Below are 18,343 nucleotides of genomic sequence, written 5' to 3'. Positions count from 1 at the left end.
CATGCGTGATGGCTGTCGGTGGTGGTGATGCTGATGGCTGGGTATGTGTGATGGTAGCTGCCAGTGCCTATCGGTGGTGGTTGTCAGTGGTGGTGGCTGTGAAACGAAGAGGAAAATGAATACAACGCAAAGGTTGTGAGACGAAGAGGAAGAGAAGGTAATTTGGGATTGCCGTTGTTTTTGCCTTAACTAAGCCAAAACAACGTCGTTTTAGTGAGATTGAAAACAAAAATAAAAATAAAAATTGAAACGGCTCGGGGTAAGTAGCATTTTCCTTTTAATATTGCTATGTTGCTGCCTCTTACTAATGATAATTGATGTCCTCAAAGAGTCATATTCAGTGACTGGGGAAGTCTCGAATTGTCGATATTAATTCCTATACCATGAAAGAAATTTAGTGGCGGATAGTATGCAAATAGGGGGCTATATATTATTTTAGGACAATTCTGTGGGCTTTTATCTGACTTATATACATAAGTTATTCTTAAATGTCCTCTACACTATCATTTTCATTTATTTCTTCTAATTTTCTCAAACTTTTTATATCTTTTTATTATTCATAAAAATATCAACCTTGATGGCTACGTGACATCGGGATCAATCATTGCTAAAAGAGTCTCCATGGATTAAAAATAAAAGAGTGAAATGCATTTTTTTTTCCTTAATCCAATAAACAATTTATTCTAATACAAACTTAAAATCAAACTCCCAACATGAGCACTCCAAATTATAAATAAGTCAAATCGACACGTTTCAACTTATTTCATCAAGAGCATTAAATCGTAGTGACGTAGTGCTGTACAATTCAGTCAACTCATATCAAGTGCTTGGTCCAATGGAATTTACACTATTAATTGTCCCAATTAATTAATTTTTCCACCAAAATACAAATCAGCCAACTCGACGGTCACAAAATCCTTCGTCAGTTTCCTTCTGATTAACAAAAATAATAATAATCTAACCTGGTCACAGTCAAAACACAGTGGGACCGTCCATTAATAACAGCTAACTATATATCTACTGTATAAATAGCTGAATAATAAACAATGGCAGCATTTTTTAGAGAAACAGACGACAATATTCATGTTAACAGCTTGGCTTTCGCGTAAAACCAGAGACCTAACCCTAATCCTCTGTGTAATTTAATCCAAATTGGCTCATAATCATACTGAATGGTCCCCCCACCCCAGCTCACTTATTTAGTTTTAGGCTTTTAGTGAAGCCACTCTTGCGTTTTGCAAATTTTGCACCGGAGTCTTTTCAGGGTCAATCGCTATTTCCCAAAAAACAACAAAAATTTTGTAGGCTCCATTTTGCTGAAAAGGTCGCTTGATCAGATGGGCCATATCAATTAGGGCACTTACTTTTGCTTCTTGTCCTTTTTGATCCATTTGCTCTGGTCTTCATAACTCCAGTAACACTAGCTGTAAATTGACCGTGCGAGTAGTTTTAATTCCTCATGTCCCACTTGTTTCAGACTTTCAGTGCATGCAAACAAAATTGAATATAAAGTGAAAAAAATACCATTTTTTTCCCTTATAATGTTAGACTAATCTCAAGTACATCTCGGTGGTTTTGACTGAGCATGAAATGTAGGTAAACTCTGGAAGCTAAAAAGTTAGTTAAAAATCATGAATTCATCAACAATTCAATCTCCCCTTCAAATTTGTGAAAACTTAAGACATTTATAATCTGTCGCATTAAACAAATTAATCGATGATATCTATATTTAATTCTAAAATATTGAAAGAATAACTTAGGTGTGGTGCTTTTAAAAAGAGAAAAATGAAATGAGAAAGTTTTAGGTAAGACAGTCTCAACGAGACCATCTAATAAAATTATGCTATATGTTTCAAATTTTTTTGTCATTACCATAATCGGATCATAATAGGTTAATTTTAAACTGACTATCTATGTTGCAATAGGACCATAAATAAGTTTAGGTTTGGAAGGCTCTGAAGCCCTAAATTTAGGGAGAAAAAAAATAGATAAGAAAAGATATGAATCTTAATTGAAATTTAGCTCAATTTTGTATGAATTTTATATTTTGACCCATCAATTTTACATTTTTCAATTGTGGTCTCTCATGGCCTGTAATTTCTCTGTTACCGTCCCTGTTAAACCAAAATCGAAGTTCCACGCCGAGCAACTGGCAAGGCTTTTCTTGGACATGCTGAGGAGTAACGTGATTCACGTGTCTCATCTAATACTTTCACAGAATCAATTAAACATTTATAATTTACGGCTTTTGTCATAAAAAATTAGAAGAAAAAGAGGCAAAAAAGGAACCCATACATAACAAAAGCAGTAGACAAAAACAGAGCGAACATGATTAGTTAAGATGAATTTCCTTAATGCCGATTTTTCAGAGCAAATCAAGAAAAAGGAAGCTACGCAATCACATAATTGAAGTTAATTTTGGTTAGAATCTCACGGTCACATGTTCGGTTTTGTTGTTTATTGATCAGTTAGCTCCCTGTCGAAACTTTAACCCTATTGTCTCCTTCACTCAATTATAAGACAGAAGAGAGCCAACAAGGACCACAGCAAAATGACCAATATTACAATCTTATGAATTCGCACATTTTAGTTTATTTTAAACCCAGATATATTTATATAGTATTTAATTTTATTAGCTGTCTGGATTTAGTTATAGGTGCCCAAATCTTAATTGAAGCTTTTTAAAGAACTGGGCATGATATCTGCCGCTTGAAATCTTTTTCAGAATTGACAAGAAAACCCTTCATGCCTTGGGAAAATTAGAGAATTTGCCGGTAATTGCAAAGCTATATCAAAGGGTGTATCGGTCAGAGAAATTGCATTGTGCATATCCATGATTAAGCCGTCACATGGCTAGAAATTACTCTCATGTGACCACATGCGTGGGACTCCTCCCATGTTATGAACCTAACCTGCATCCAAATATGGATTATGGAGTCAAACTAACAAAGCTTTTCTCTCTTGACTGATCCCAAATTCAGCACTTAAATTAATTACCCTCAAGCTTCAAAAGATAATCTAAAGTTCAAATTTCATTATCCTAAATTACTTTTGCAGCGGTAAAGCCCACTACTCATCATGCACACTCCTGAATTTGCGTTTTGTTTTATTTTTGCAATAGAGTTTTTAATTATAATTTTAGTTTTTAATATTTGGGCTCAAAATGAGTAGTGTCTATCTCTTAATACTTAAAAAAAAAAAAGATCAGCAACAAAATCTTACACAAGCAGAAGGCTCAAAATACCTACGTGCGTGGATTAAGAAAAATAGTGATTTATTATTATCCAAAACCTCATTTATAAATCTCCTTCATACTTTTTTTTTTTCTTTTAAAAGGTAAGGGGATAGACAAGTTCAAATACATTTTTACCCCTCTAACCATCCATAAGAATCGAACATGAGTTCTAATAGAGGCTATAATTGTACTGCAACCAACCCAACCACACCCTTGGGGGCCATTCATACTTGTTAAGATAATAGGGGCAACAAATTAAAACCAAGTTTATCGATTATCAGTATACTAAGTAGGGAGCGAGTACCATCAAATTCAATTAAATTTGGGGGGTTTTTATACTAAAAATTTGACATACATTATTTAATGTTGAAATTCTTTCTTTTTTTTTTGGGTGGAGAGAACACGTTTTCCTTTCTAAATTTGAAATATGTGATTTATTTATTTATTTTTTCATTTACCTTAGAAATACTACAGTGAAAGCATAAAGATGTCTTGTACTATAGGCCGAGTTGCTAAATGATAGAAAGCCATCATTTAGAATCGCATGCAAAACTTTTTTAAGGTTAAAAAAAGATAAAAAGTTTATTGTCATTTAGTTCCCAAGGTGTCCATGTGATGTTCCCATATAGTAAAACACACCCTTAACTCAGTTGTTTCGCCTTCACCAGACCACTTAAATTTTTAATAATCTCTCACCGTCCAAAAACATTTTACTAACAATTGCAAGACATAGTGATTAAAGTTTCACTACAAACTAATAATAAGACCTCCCCTTTCCCTTTATAAACCACCACTATCTCATGCATTTCTCATACACCCCACCCCACTGCTAGCTCACTACCAAAAAACCAAAACCAAATCGCTCTTCATTAATATCCCTTCAAAAATCCCACAAAAAGGAAAAAAAAAAAAGAAGGAAAATCAATATGGTTTCTGTAGAAATTGCTCAAGCTGCTCAACCAACCAATAGATCTATTATTAATGAGCAACCCACAAGTCCTAGAATTTCGTTTTCAGCTGATTTTCTTGATGAGAGCAACTTCATTTCCATTACTCCTCAGTCACAGCAACACTCACATCAAGGCCAAAAAGATCAAGAAAAGGCGAGGCTGCAGGAAAAGGGAGGAAGAAATATCGCTGCAGATCCTTTTGAGTTCCTTTCCAACACCAGTGATGTGAGTAGCCACAACATGTTAAGTGCTGATGAGCTTTTCTTTGAAGGGAAGCTTCTACCCTTCTGGCAAATGCAGCATTCTTTAGAGAAGCTCAACAAAATCAGCCTCAAAACAAAAGACTGTGAAAAGGAAGAAGACGAGGAAGAGGCTATTCATATTAACAATGATAACCATAATCATAACAAGGAAGCTGCTGCTACAGAGGCAAGAGTAAGCTGGTTTGTTGATGATGACCCATCACCAAGGCCACCAAAGTGCACCGTTTTATGGAAAGAGTTGCTTAGGTTAAAGAAGCAACGTGCTTCTTCATTGTCACCTTCTTCTTCTTCATCTTCAACATCATCTTCTTCAAGCTCCTTAGCTGATATCGTGACCAAAGAAGATGGGAAAGAGGGTCCCGGGAATAGAGATAATAAGCATGTTAAGAGAATTAAAAAGGGATTAGAGAGAACAAGATCAGCGAGTATTAGAATTAGGCCAATGGTAAACGTGCCCATTTGCACGGCAGTGAAGAGCTCTGCAATGCCACCTCTGTTTCCTCTTAAGAAAGGAAGATTAGAGATATGAAGTGAAAATGAAAGTCGTGAAGAATGAGAAATTTATTAGCAGAAAATTCCAATCTTGATATGCAGTATTATTGTCTAATGTGTTGTATTCATTTCCATTTTCATTTCGTTTCTTCATTTGAAAATTTTACAAATTTTCGCTGTTCCTTTGCTTAGTAGATTAATGTTGATAATGTTGGATCTGAGATGTATTACAATGTACATTCTGACATTTAAAAATGTTATTGGTCGGTATTAACATTTCTTTTTCTAGCTTCCTTACCGTATTACAGAAAATGAAAATTTCACCCTTCATGATTTTTCCACCACTTGGGTCTCTTACAAATTAGCATACAAACCGAGTTGGATAAATATCCTACATATTTTGTCATGCATGTATTGTTTGAATGTCAAATTTATCATCCCAAAATATTCTTTCTCTGTTAGCGTTTTAATGCTCCTCCCGAAGGATGAAAGTGTCATTCTTACGACTTACTAGTGTGATTTTGAAAGAGCTTTGTCTTTGGCTGTGAAGGATAGGAGATAGTAAGTAGGAAGTGAGCAGTCATGGCACATGCAGGATGCAGGGATTCTGAACTAAGGGGTCCTACGAAAGGGATCGACTAAGAGCCAGAGGAATCAGATTCAATGGCTTTAGTAGCTTTGCACCAATGAATGTTGAACTATTTTGGGTAAAGGAGCAAGGTCTGGTACACCATATGCTGTGATTCTCCGTTATAAATCAGAAAGGATGTTATCTTCTGCCAAAATGGAAGCGGTGAAAAGGAAATAAGTGGGCTATGATGCTTCTGTAAATCTGACTATACAGTATAACTATAATCTACATGAAGTTGAATTTATTTCTTTATTCAATCTTTAAGAAGCTTGCCCAGACAAATCCAGACCCACATGGATGATGGTTCTGGTGAATTCAATAGGGATCCTTGCGTTAATGGTTGTAAGAGAGAATAAAAATTTGAATGGGGATGGGCATTTTTGCCCAAATCGATTCGGTTCACGATGAGGTGAAAAGGGTTTTTTGGTTCGAGTCTTCAAAGAAAATGAACCAATAGTTGTGTTGGCATGCTAGTATTTGTTCAAAATTTTCCGAACTCAGAATCGCCCATCCCTATATTACAGCTCAAGATCTCATTTATATCTCAAATGTGGTGACTTGACAACTCAACTATGGCTTGCAATCAATTAATGTCAACTTTTAGAGAGATACTGATTGATTAGAAGTTCAAATTTTGATAAATTAACATGAGTTTTCGTTTCTTGATCAAGCAAGAATAAAAGACTAAGCGCTTCAGAAGAGTACATGTCACGAAGAAAGTCTTAATTGTAGAATTTATTTATAAATATTAATTGTAATACCTACAGTTTTGTATAACAGTATTAAGAAAAAAAAGAATAAAAGATTAAGCTCCCAAGAGATCACTTAAAGAAAAAGCATATTTAGATGGACACTGCTAAACAAAGAGAAATAAATAATTTTAAATGTCTGCTATGTGAATCATAAATTAGTAGCTAAGCTATCGGCCAAATGGCAGCAGAAGAAATTAAAAAAAAAAAAAAAGCCTATTTGCATTCAAAGTATGAAGTCAAAGACAATGAGAACAAAAACCAACCACATCATAGTATGTGTACAGCGATAGTCGGAACATAGACATTACAATAATGCACATACATAAGATAAAAGCATATTTTCACATGGACAATTGTGAAATAAAATCTGAATACTAGATCAAGCTAATGCTTGGTAAACAAAAAGAATTAGACTACATATGGACAAAAAGAATACAATTATGAAGGCTACAAACTGAATTTGGGAGATTATAAATGGTCAAACTAGGCAAGACGGAGCATTTGAACTATCAATTCCATGTTTAGATATCAGATTATAGTGAAGCTTTCAGCAAAATTTTCAGAACCACATATAATGCCTGGGCTCTTTGCGGAGTAGTTAATATTCACACAAATGGTTGAAATCAAGTTTCATGATAAATACAGCAGTGTCCATTTACCGTCGAGAGTAATGATTTGCTCAAGAAGGTGGTGGAGAGGAAAGCTGATTCCCAGGAGAAGTCCTAGTAAGTAGATTAAACCAATTAGCTTAAACTGGTGATCACAAAGATGTGAAGATTATGACCTGTAGATACGAAACTTACTTAAGGTTCAATCCAGGTTTGATAAGGCTACTTGGAATTTGACCGGTCAGATTATTGTTTTGTAAGAATCTGAAAGGCAAAAGAAACTAGGTTAGGTACATGAAGAACCAATTGACACTTTCCACATAGGCAAAACAGTAATAATAATCCAAAGGGTACAGAACAAAATGTCTAAATCTGTTGTCATGTACCGTATTGTCTGAAGCATACTCAAAACAGAACAAAACAATGACATGGATATATAGCAAAAATGAGAATATATTTACATATCTATCACCAAATTTAAATTCTTTTGAGGGAAAGTTCAGATTTTGCATATAAAAGCATTTGCAAGATTCAACAATTACCAAAGTGGAAAATAATTGACTTTTGTTGATTGTTGAATAAAAGAGCAAAAACTCGATACAGATCTAACATCTGTGTTTGACAAGATCACTCCATCTTATAATGAATCACAGAACATGGGATATACCAAATGATGGCTATTCTACACCAATACATAAAACTTGTACTAGGCAGAATTTTGCAATTTCTATATGTTATTAACGGCTCCATAAAATCCTAAAGATACCAACCAGTTGTTGAGATTCTGCTTATCAAACATTTCTTTTAAAAAATAATCTTATAATTATTGTTCTCAAGCTAATCTTACCAGAAATGTTTGTTATATCAAATATAAGGGTCCAAACCATGGTGAAGTTTAGCATGATACAAATAAGAAATTTTATACAATAAGTATATATATACTATGAAGTTATTAAACATGTAACAAAGTTCCCTAATTGATTATGAAACAATCTAAGAAAATGTAGAGGACAAGATATTCTACATTCTAATCAAATGAAGAAAACATGTGAGATTCAGCAAGGGATCATCAATCTTTAAATCACTTGAATTTCCAGCAGGAATTACAATGTCAGTTCTTTTCTCTGCTGGTATTTTCTTGATATTACAAGCCAGCTGAAACAAATATCCATGAGATCTTGCCAGGATGCTAGTGCATTTAGGTTTCTAAAATACCTAATTATAAATGATTAATAGTAGCACTAGGATTAAACCGAGTTTCAGCAAGCAACTCTTCGACTGGCTAGGGCCTTAGATACAGCACTTGAGGATTCATTCTCATCACTCTCAATAAAACACTTATTCTGTTATCTATTTTATCAGCAATATGGACATAGATGCTTCTACATACACTGTGTGGAGCACTGACAATGAGCACCATATTACTTGTAATTTTGCATGTTTGCCAGTAATGCTGATAGACTGTCCACTGGATAAGGAAATGACAGAAATGCAAAAATCAACTACAATAATGGCTTGTACGAAATCAAGGCTTGGATGTATAGGTGAATGTATCTTCTTCATTCTGCCTAAACAGTTGTACAAAAAGTTGTAAAAGGGCAGGTACAAGTGATGTGACAACAAGAGTAGTAGATCTGTCTAAGTAATCTCTTGCATCAAAGGCTTATCCTGCAAATTGCGAAGAGTTTATCACATCTGTAAAATTGCAGTGGTTCTAAACTCTAATCGAGCCTTGGTATGGTTGTGGGAACCAATCCCTGATTTAGAGAAATCTCAGCTTAGCTGTAAATCCACTTACTAATTACTTCAATTCAAAAACACTGCTTGGGAGTTTTATTGATTCAGAGAAAAGCAACAAACAAGAAGCAACCCATAGAAGAAAGACTAAAGTAAGGTTCATATGTAGTTTGGGTCGAGCCATTATCACTGGCATTCAATGATAGGGAAAGGGAAAAGCCATGCATAATATGTTATAAGAGTGCGACTTACAGTTCACGCAAACTTTGAATCTTTCCTAGGGACGAAGGAATCTCTCCACTGAATTGATTGTCTTCCAAATGCCTTTACATGGAAAACAACAAAAAATCAGAGAAAAGGAACTGAATCCCCCGCGACAACAGAAAAAGATATATTAGGGTTCTAAATAATTAATTAGTACAAACTAACAATAGGCAGAAATATTTAACAATGCACAAGTAGAAATAAAGTACTTTTTCCAAAATTAAAAAAAAAGAAAAAGAAAAAACTATAGGTTTAACAAATTTTACGTTGCTAGATACGATAGCACTGTATATGGGGGGTTCATGATAATGGTCCATGTCCAACCATATGACCTACTTTAAGCACAACAAGAAATGTTTGACAGAAAAACATAAGAGAAAAAAACTTACAGTGTCTCCAGCCTCATTAACGAACTGAGATCAGGTATTGTTCCAGACAGGTTATTGTTTCCAAGCCAGCTGTCAAGGGGATGAACATATGAATCAGCATATAATTATTCCTATATTCCATTAACCAGAAATTTAATTCGACAACTTACATGCCACTTAATGCTGTCAATCTAGAAATGTTGGATGGCAATGATCCTGAGAGGCCCATATTTGTCAAATTTCTGAAAATAATAGTAGGATTTTAGAGAAGCAGATATGAAAATGCATAGACAATAACCAAACTGTCATATCTAGTCCCAACTCACAATGTAACTATGCGAATCCGGCGATCGTAGGTGCATGTAATTCCAGTCCATGAATAACCATGGGGCAAACAAGGATCACCACTCCAATCAAGTGGAGGGTTCTGAAGACTGTTTCTTAATGTTTCCAATGCTATTACTGCAACAAGAAATGAAGGACCATATAATGATACTATCACTGCAAATGACAGATTCCATCATGTCATAATAAACATTTAGCTACCCCATCGTTTTGAGGCTGAAAGGTCTTTATCCATCTGAAATGAGACAATTCTATTAAATGATGAGAATGTGCTCAAATATTCAGAACACTAAGTTGAAATTTCTCCGTTAGATGAGCCAATAGCCATACCTAAATGATCAGGCTTGGTCATATGCAAGTCAGTATAACCAATGGGATGAAGAGTATATGATTATAAGTTGCATAACAAATAACTTCTTTGCTTTCTTTTTTTCCCTCCTCAATCACATCTATTCATCTTCTATTATTTTGTTTAAGAACGACAGATACTTAGAGAAAAATGAGAGTTCAACAGGGGCAACAAAAGTAATTTTCACTTGTCTCAGTAAAAAGTTCAGAGATTGTTAGTAAGCATACCATCTCTAGTGAGAGTTCTTCCTCCAAGTTCCAACACTTGGAAAATCTCTCCACCATTGATCAAAGGACCTTTGTTTGAACCAGGAGCAGGATTCAAAGTGATTTTTGTAGCACCAGAAAGAGGCCAGTGTGTAGCAAAGACAGCAACACCATCTGGAGTCACATTCAGATTTCTGTGATAGGGTATGCCATTTATAATTATGTCAAACACCCTTGTTCCTTCCCGTGAAGATGAAGGATTATCTGCAAAATAAAGAGCAATGTAGTATCTTGAGCTTGACAGAAACACTGGAGGCCAAGTTAACTCCATTCGTTCTGCTGGGCGTGTTGCCAATGCTGTCTTAAATATTTTCGAAGGAGGAAGATTCCAGAAACCAGAAACAGATACGTTTAAATTGCCGGGTTCAGGTTTTTTATTGTCAACTAATGGTTCCCAAAACCGATCAAACGGATCATCAGGATATCTGCAAACGCCAAACTTTCGAAATAAGAGAAAGTGCTTAACCAGGGTAATTAACCTTCAATATCATTATGTTATGAAGCATATTCAACAAGATGAAGTATTTACAAACAACACAAAGATTAAATTAACGCATAATTAATCATTAGTATTAAGAAATTAAAATTCTCACCGAATGTTGTCTGCTCCACTGTATCCAAAACTATGCCTCGCTATCAAGCGGAGTCCAAACTTGCCAAAGTCGGTGCTGTTATAAACCGATTCTTCAAGAGGCACGAACTCCAGAGCAGAAATAAACGGGTCGGAATCCGTATAATTATTCGACCCGATACACAGACTCATATGCTTCCCTTGAGCCAAAAACACTCCTTCATAATACGACGCCAAACCATGCACATAATCCACTGTCGTATTGACCTCGCTCCAGAAAGTCCCGTCGACCATCTGGTCAAAAACCGGCGGAGAATCTCGGCCGTTGACTCCTCCGTAGAAGTACGTGGTCCTCACCAAGTACTTCCCCCCGCGAAATACGGGAACGACGTAACAGAACTTTTGGTGCAGTTTGTTCGGAAACGATCGGACGGTTGAGAGCGTAGGTACGGCGACAGCGACCGTCACGTTCTTGGGGATCCCACCAGTGACGTAGTCGTTGTCCGGAAGCCATTTGAGTCCGTTGATTGTATAAACGTTAACCGTACCGCAATCAATTAACGTACCTAAAATCAATTTCAGGAAAGAAAAAATTACAAATTGTTTTAGAAATTTAAAAATCAATTAATTAAAAACAAATTGTTTTCGGATTAGGAATCGAACACTTACCAGACGGAGATTGAGAGGAAGAGAGGGAGAGAAGAGAGAGGAGCGAAAGGAGGAGAAGGGAAACGGAGGGCATTGTGGAGAGAAGAGATAAGACATGAGAGAGTGAAGAAGAGAGAGCGGTGTCGTAGGTGTTTGTTTGTTAAAGCTGAATTGGTCTTTTTCTTTTGAGTGGGGGGAGTTGATTCAGTCATGCACACAAGCAAGGAATTGGAGTTGGGGGAAGAGAAAGGAATTTTTATTTGTTTTTTTAATTGTTTTTGGTCGTTTTGGTTACGCGGGAAAATTGAGGGGCCGGGTCAGGCCAGGTCATTGGAGGCGGTTAGCGTGCTGAGTTGGGTGCGTAAGTGCGTTGGGTTAGGTAGTCACTTGCGCTAGCGAGTGGCGAGCGGTGACTGATGGAGAGGGATGGCCGTTACCATTTTGTGTGGATTCGTTCTAATATTAACGGAAATGGTTCCTCGGTGCTAACGTCGACATAATGTTATAACAGATTAACAGTCGTCTCACGCTTTTTATTGTTTGTTTATTTATTTATATTTAAATTAATTGGATATTTGATTGTGTAATTCAGTTATAGGAGACTGTTAAGAAACCACTTTTTTTTTTGGGAGGTTAGGAAACCACTTATTCAATATAGATCCACCTAATCGATAATGTTTCTTTAATTTTCACACCAGATCGTTTTTCCCTACTTCCAAGTTAATGACTCGGGTGTTCTTCTTGTTGTTGTTGTGATTTGTGAATTCTTTTTCAGATTACTCTCACCATTTTCCCAACACCAATAATATGATTGAAAAACAGGATTATTTCTGTCCCATCCCTAAATGTTTTGACATTTTTTGCCGCGCCTCCAAATCTTTTGCCCCGTTGCACCACGCCTCCAAGTTCATTAATTTGACTGTTTATTCTAACAATCAAAGGGTAAATTTAGAAATTTATACCTTAAATATTAATTGGTGGTGATAAATTAAATTTATTTGATAAGTTAATTGACGAGATTATTGTGTAACTACTATTAGTAAATGAGTTTAGTGAGTAGTTTAGTGGGTTCAAATAACTTCACCCATTATTGAATTAGGTTTTGATGTCATTTAATTCTTTTTCAATTTCATATAAGGGCCATTTTGACGTTTAACCAAATTTCAAACAGTTTTGTTAAAATAACTATCAAATTAATAGAAAATGAGGGCCCGGTTAAAATTTTGAAACATTTGAGAGTAGGGTGGAAGTAACCCTTATAAAAAAAAACAATTATAATAGAACTACTAAAAATTCCATGTTTTGTTAATCCCTATTATGGTAAAATTATACAATTTGTTACATTAATATGTGTCATGGGGATTTAGTTTAGAATATCAAAATATCCAATTTAAAATACTAGCTTCTTGAATGGAAAGACAATTTTACCTGCCAAGTGAAGCCCCTTCATTGATTGTAGGCCATATATTGAAATTTTGGTTGGATATTAACTATTTTTAAGATATAATATTAAAGTATTTGATAGACACTTGTTATTGTAATTTAAAAATAAAGTTGATTTTATATCATATTTATTCGATGAATCGACAAAAAATCTATAATATCTTTATATTTTTGTTAAAATTATTATTTAAAATAATATTTACAGCTCAAAGTCAACTTTTACTTAAATTATTTTGTAACTACATTTTTTTTTTGTATAACACCTCAATAATAAACAAACTATTATTTATAACGAGGGTCTCATGAGAGAATTAATAAAGAGTAACAGATCACACCATTAAACTCGAGGTCTGAGTTGCTTAGAAAGAATATTAATTAAAAGACCAATTGAAGGATTTTATAAAGTAATTTTACAATTAAAGGACCTTACACCATATATATTTCTTTTCACATTTATAATTCATTTATAACTATTGCATTGTGATTTTAACGCTTCGACAAAGAAAAGATAAAAATCTCTTCTTTCGGGTGCTGGTGTCAGTAAAAGTTGATGAGCAAAATTGATCCCTAACCTCTTGTTTCTACCAGGCCAAATCAACGGGGTGGGGGACAAGTAAAAGTGATTTGGTTAATTAGTAATAATTGGTTAGCTAATCGGTAAATCAAATATGTTTAACTGTTGTGATTTTAAACAAATAAGTGTTATGATAATTGAGTAAATAACAACTTATACGAAACAAAGCGGGTAAAACAAAGTATTCATGATTGTGCTTATGTGCAACAATCATTGAGGTACTTGTCCATAACCAGTTAATTATATAATTTTATAAAACATAATTAACCAATTGATTAATATTTAATTGCTTAAAAGCGAAACACGGGCATTGATTTTGTTGGGTCATCCTAATAAGCCATGTAATCCAACACAGTTCAATACTGGGTCCAGTTTCTTGAAGTGGGCCCCATGCCATCCCCCCTTTCCTTGTCTTTCAACTCGATCCTGCCATCGGATTCTCCCCAATCCTGCGGGCCAAATCCCAAATAACATATACGGATTTTGACATTTGACATTAGAGGTCTCCACTCTCCAACCACTTCCTAGAAGGGGTCAAGATTCCCGATGCAATTTAAATTAGCAGCCAAAACGTTAATTTTGGGTTAATTTTTACGGTAATTTGCAAACAAAATAATTGTATAAATTGTGGGTTAGTTGCAAGTCATTTGCAGAATTGAAGATCATTTTTATGTGATATTTAATAATTATTTTTTAGGAAAATTGTGTTTTTCGTTGGTTATAGACATATCAGTCAATTGTTATTTTTGAATTTTTAACAAATTTTTTTATAAGTCGTTTGTATGTCACTTATAAATCACTTAAATATATTTTTTTTAACAATTATTTCATTTGAAAGCCAAAAGTCCTTTTACATTTTACTGTGTGTCTGTATGAGAATTAAAAAATATATTTTTTTATCATAACAATTAGAAACCACAGTCAATACAGCTTGGATAACCCTTCAAACATACAGCAAATTCAGAAATATTGAGTGATGGTTAATTAGCTAGAAAATCAACTTATATTTTATACATGGTTTAGTTACATTCATTGTATGGAAATGTAAATGTATATATATAATAATGCCATATATAAATAATAATCAAACTCATGAACATAAATCTTATTAAAGAAATCTAAGGTACTTTTCTAATAAACAAGCACCATGTGTTGGTAATCGATATGACGGATATCAACCGCACTATAATTTACATTCAAATAGTATTCGGCATATTTACCCAAAAAAAAAAAATATTCTCTAATTGTCAGCACGATGGCATGATAACATAATCAACCACGAAATACAACAAAATGATTTGTATTTGCTAGACCACAACGATGGCTCCTTCCACCATCGAAATCCAAGCCAACGTGCGAACAAATAATGGGCCCCACCGCTAGGAAAACGTGGACCACAACGATGAAATGTTGGACCCAACAATTTTATCGGGCCCGCGCCATGCTTCCACCTACTCACCATGCATGCGTACGTTAGCCACTTCATCGCTTGTAAGACTTCCCGGCGGGAGCGCACGATAGTGTTTTATTTTTAATCTCGGATCGGAAATTACGTGGGCTGGTCCTAGCTTTAATTCCGACGCAACAAAAGTAAGTGAAAAAGGTCAAAAAGAATTTGTGAAGTGACTATACTACCCTCACTCCCTCATCCATTTTCAAATCCCAATTTCATTTCTGATCACACTCCTCTCTTCGCTTCGCCTTCTCTCTCAGTGCTTTGTCCCTGATTTGATGGATCCACAGAGACGCCAAGGGCCGAGCGTCCCCGAGAGGAAGGGGCAAAAGCGGAAACTAGATGAAGAAACAGTGATCGGAGACGAGCAGCAGCAGATGCAACAACGAGAGATCTCGTCTTCTTCTGCTGGAACTTCTTCATCCGATGCGCGGCAAGCGCTATTGAGCGAGGTCAGTGCTCAGGTTAACGTCCTTAACACCACTTTCTCTTGGCTCGAAGCCGATCGCGCTGCGGCTAAACGCGCCACTCACGTCCTCGCCGAGCTCGCCAAGAACGGTCCGTACCTTCCAAAACTGCCTCTCGATCTCGAGTTATTTACGCCTCTGTCACTGGTTTTTTAATGCGAAGGTCTGTATTTGTGGTTGCAGAGGAGGTTGTGAACTGGATTGTCGAAGGTGGCGCGGTTCCTGCTCTTGTGAAGCATCTACAGGCGCCGCCGACGAGTGAAGCTGACCGGAATTTGAAGCCTTTTGAGCATGAAGTCGAGAAAGGAAGCGCTTTTGCTCTTGGACTTCTTGCTGTAAAGGTTGTTTTAGCAATTATTCTATTTGCTTAGTTAAGCTTGGCTTGGAGTCTCATTTTATTGATAGTGATTATTTTACTCATGCATGTTATTATTATTTTGAATTGTTCTAATTTTACTCTTTCTGGAAATAGCTATAATAATAAGCTGCTATTGGTTTCATTTTAGAATAATTAGACTAAATCCCACAGTATGCATGCTATGATAGTTGTTTTGTCGCGATTACTATAATAATTGGTAAGGCTATATATTTTTGGTGAAACTAAGAAATGTAAACAATTCTTGGAAGGCAAGTGAAGATTAGATGTTAAGCACTACAAACTATTATAATGTCGAAAGTGGTGTGCTTTATGGTTGTAAGTTTATGTTAGGATTGAATGGCTGTATTGAATTATTTTACTTTAGATTTTAAAGGATTTATAATTTAAAGAATTTACAATGTTATTGAATGGGACTAATAAAAGAAATTTAGAAACGCCACCTAAAGAAATGAACAGGATTTCTTTTGAGATTCTTATGACATGCTTAATTTTTTTTTCTCTCCCTTTTTTTTCAAGAAATTATTTTATCCAAGATTCATCACCTTGTTCTTGAAACTATGTCCTAAAAAGATTTTTTATCAATGTTCTAGCATTAAGAAGTTGCTTTTGAAATTTCAAGGGAAAGTAGAAAGGTACTATTTTGCTGGCATTTATTTTTCTTGATTCCAATAAGTCTTAGTTGTATAGCATTGTCAATTTTATTGTTATTGTTTCTGTTGCATGACTAATAACAATTCTTGCTATACTTGCAAATAAAATGGCATTGAAGCATTTAAAACTGTAAAATAGATATTCTATTATGTATGAGTACTGAACCTGTGAATTTTTTATGGATTTTGTTGGTAACAGCCAGAGCATCAGCAACTCATAGTTGATAATGGTGCATTGTCACATCTTGTGAATTTGCTGAAGAGGCACATGGACAGTAATTGTTCCCGTGCCGTGAATAGTGTTATTAGAAGAGCAGCTGATGCTATCACCAACCTTGCTCACGAGAACAGCAGCATCAAAACCCGTGTCAGGTCTCATGATTTTTGTAACTTTTTATTTTGAGTCAGGCGTTTACCAATTAGTGCCATGTTTATCTCATTGTTATCGTGTTCTGGATATGCAGGATGGAAGGTGGGATTCCACCTCTGGTTGAGTTGCTTGAATTTACTGACACAAAAGTGCAAAGAGCAGCTGCTGGTGCCCTGCGAACTTTGGCATTTAAAAACGATGAAAATAAGAATCAGGTAACAAACAATTTGTTGGAAGCTGCATATTGTTAAGCTGGCATTGGTATCTACAAATTATGAAATTACTATGTTTTTGCAGATTGTTGAATGTAATGCTCTTCCTACCCTCATTCTTATGCTACGATCTGAAGATTCTGCTATACATTATGAAGCGGTAGGATTTTATCAGAGTGGGTTTTCTATTAGTTTCTGAAAATTGTGCAAGTGCAATATTTTATGCTTTTATTTCTCTTTGGCTATCAAATGAAGTTAATTTTCATGAATTCCAGGTTGGAGTAATTGGGAATCTGGTACATTCATCCCCCAACATAAAGAAAGAAGTTCTTGCTGCTGGGGCATTGCAACCTGTCATTGGACTACTTAGGTATGCATAAATTTTGTTTCTTTTACAACATTTGTGATGTTCTGCCTGGTTTAGGTGTTTTGGAGAGGTTTTCGCCCTTCTTCTGCTATTGCTTTAGATATTACGGTTTTTAACCTTAGTAGAACAGCTTAGCTCTTTTTTTCTCAATTCATTGGGTTTGTTAATTGGATGACAGTTCGTGCTGCTCCGAGAGCCAGAGGGAGGCAGCTTTGTTACTTGGACAGTTTGCTGCAACTGATTCAGATTGCAAGGTGGGCACAACTTGTCATTGTCTTTATCTTATTTTTCCTTGATAAAGTTTATTCTTCTCCCAGGTTTTCTGCTTGGCCGTGCAAGATATGAGGAATGAATTGAAAATGAATTTTTTAAGTGGAAATGTAAAATAAATTTTGTTTCCTCTGACTATCCTTTTAGCAGAAGTATTGGTATTGGTTCACTTGTTGGTCATCATGTGCTTTTAGCCTTCTCATCCTTGTACAATTTTCCATCAGACTTGTCTCTCCTTTTATTTATTTTAATATATATGCAGGTACACATTGTACAGAGGGGTGCTGTGCGGCCACTAATTGAAATGCTTCAATCACCTGATGTGCAACTGAGGGAAATGTCAGCCTTTGCCTTGGGGAGGTTGGCACAGGTTATCACGGTTTCAGTCTTACCTGCTATCCTTATCTTTATCATAATTAATGAATGTCAACTAGAAGTTTTGGCTTTTGTGCTTTCTGAGATGGTGCTGCTCTTTTGTAGATAGTGCTATGATTTGTATGGTAGATTACATGTACTTTCATTTTCTTGTAGGAACTAGAAATTAATTCACAGTTTCCCTCAAGCTTTTGTCAAGTTCTATTGGTTTTTAATAGTGCGGTTATGCTATGGTCATCTTTGGTATCCAAATACTTCTTCAGAGGTTTTTTTCTCTTGCATATTTGTTTTTGTACTGGTCATC

The 18,343-nt window shown here is 35.4% G+C and overlaps 3 protein-coding genes across 6 annotated transcripts in view; 2 read left to right on the top strand and 1 right to left on the bottom strand.

Annotated features, from left to right (window-relative positions):
- The first annotated feature begins 4,042 nt into the window (after positions 1-4,042).
- Positions 4,043-5,081, top strand: LOC18032722. Its single transcript, XM_006419820.2, has one exon. The coding sequence runs from the start codon at positions 4,162-4,164 to the stop codon at positions 4,975-4,977; it is 816 nt and encodes a 271-aa protein (XP_006419883.1). The 5' UTR covers positions 4,043-4,161; the 3' UTR covers positions 4,978-5,081.
- Positions 5,082-6,571: 1,490 nt separating this feature from the next.
- LOC18031753 (probable LRR receptor-like serine/threonine-protein kinase At1g67720) lies at positions 6,572-11,731 on the bottom strand. Its single transcript, XM_006419819.2, has 9 exons — positions 11,501-11,731; positions 10,854-11,397; positions 10,222-10,685; positions 9,627-9,762; positions 9,471-9,542; positions 9,322-9,390; positions 8,921-8,992; positions 7,127-7,195; positions 6,572-7,045 (listed from the first exon to the last, which is right to left on the bottom strand). The coding sequence occupies exons 1-9, from the start codon at positions 11,571-11,573 to the stop codon at positions 7,003-7,005; spliced, it is 1,542 nt and encodes a 513-aa protein (XP_006419882.1). The 5' UTR covers positions 11,574-11,731; the 3' UTR covers positions 6,572-7,002.
- Positions 11,732-15,150: 3,419 nt separating this feature from the next.
- Positions 15,151-18,343, top strand: part of LOC18031802 (ARM REPEAT PROTEIN INTERACTING WITH ABF2) — a 7,258-nt gene continuing 4,065 nt past the window's right edge. The window contains exons 1-8 of one of the 4 annotated variants that reach the window (XM_024181381.1): positions 15,151-15,507; positions 15,600-15,757; positions 16,645-16,817; positions 16,910-17,030; positions 17,113-17,187; positions 17,303-17,397; positions 17,573-17,648; positions 17,927-18,043. In XM_024181381.1, the coding sequence (XP_024037149.1) occupies positions 15,228-15,507; positions 15,600-15,757; positions 16,645-16,817; positions 16,910-17,030; positions 17,113-17,187; positions 17,303-17,397; positions 17,573-17,648; positions 17,927-18,043 (1,095 nt within the window). In that variant the 5' untranslated portion in view covers positions 15,151-15,227. The remainder of the gene's footprint in view (positions 15,508-15,599; positions 15,758-16,644; positions 16,818-16,909; positions 17,031-17,112; positions 17,188-17,302; positions 17,398-17,572; positions 17,649-17,926; positions 18,044-18,343) is intronic. The other 3 variants (XM_024181377.1, XM_024181373.1, XM_006419817.2) reach the window with 3 other exon arrangements.

The sequence above is a fragment of the Citrus clementina genome, unplaced genomic scaffold (genome assembly GCF_000493195.1).
Source record: "Citrus clementina cultivar Clemenules unplaced genomic scaffold, Citrus_clementina_v1.0 scaffold_9, whole genome shotgun sequence".
Lineage (NCBI taxonomy): Eukaryota > Viridiplantae > Streptophyta > Magnoliopsida > Sapindales > Rutaceae > Citrus > Citrus x clementina.
This window is presented reverse-complemented; position numbering and strand designations above follow the sequence as displayed.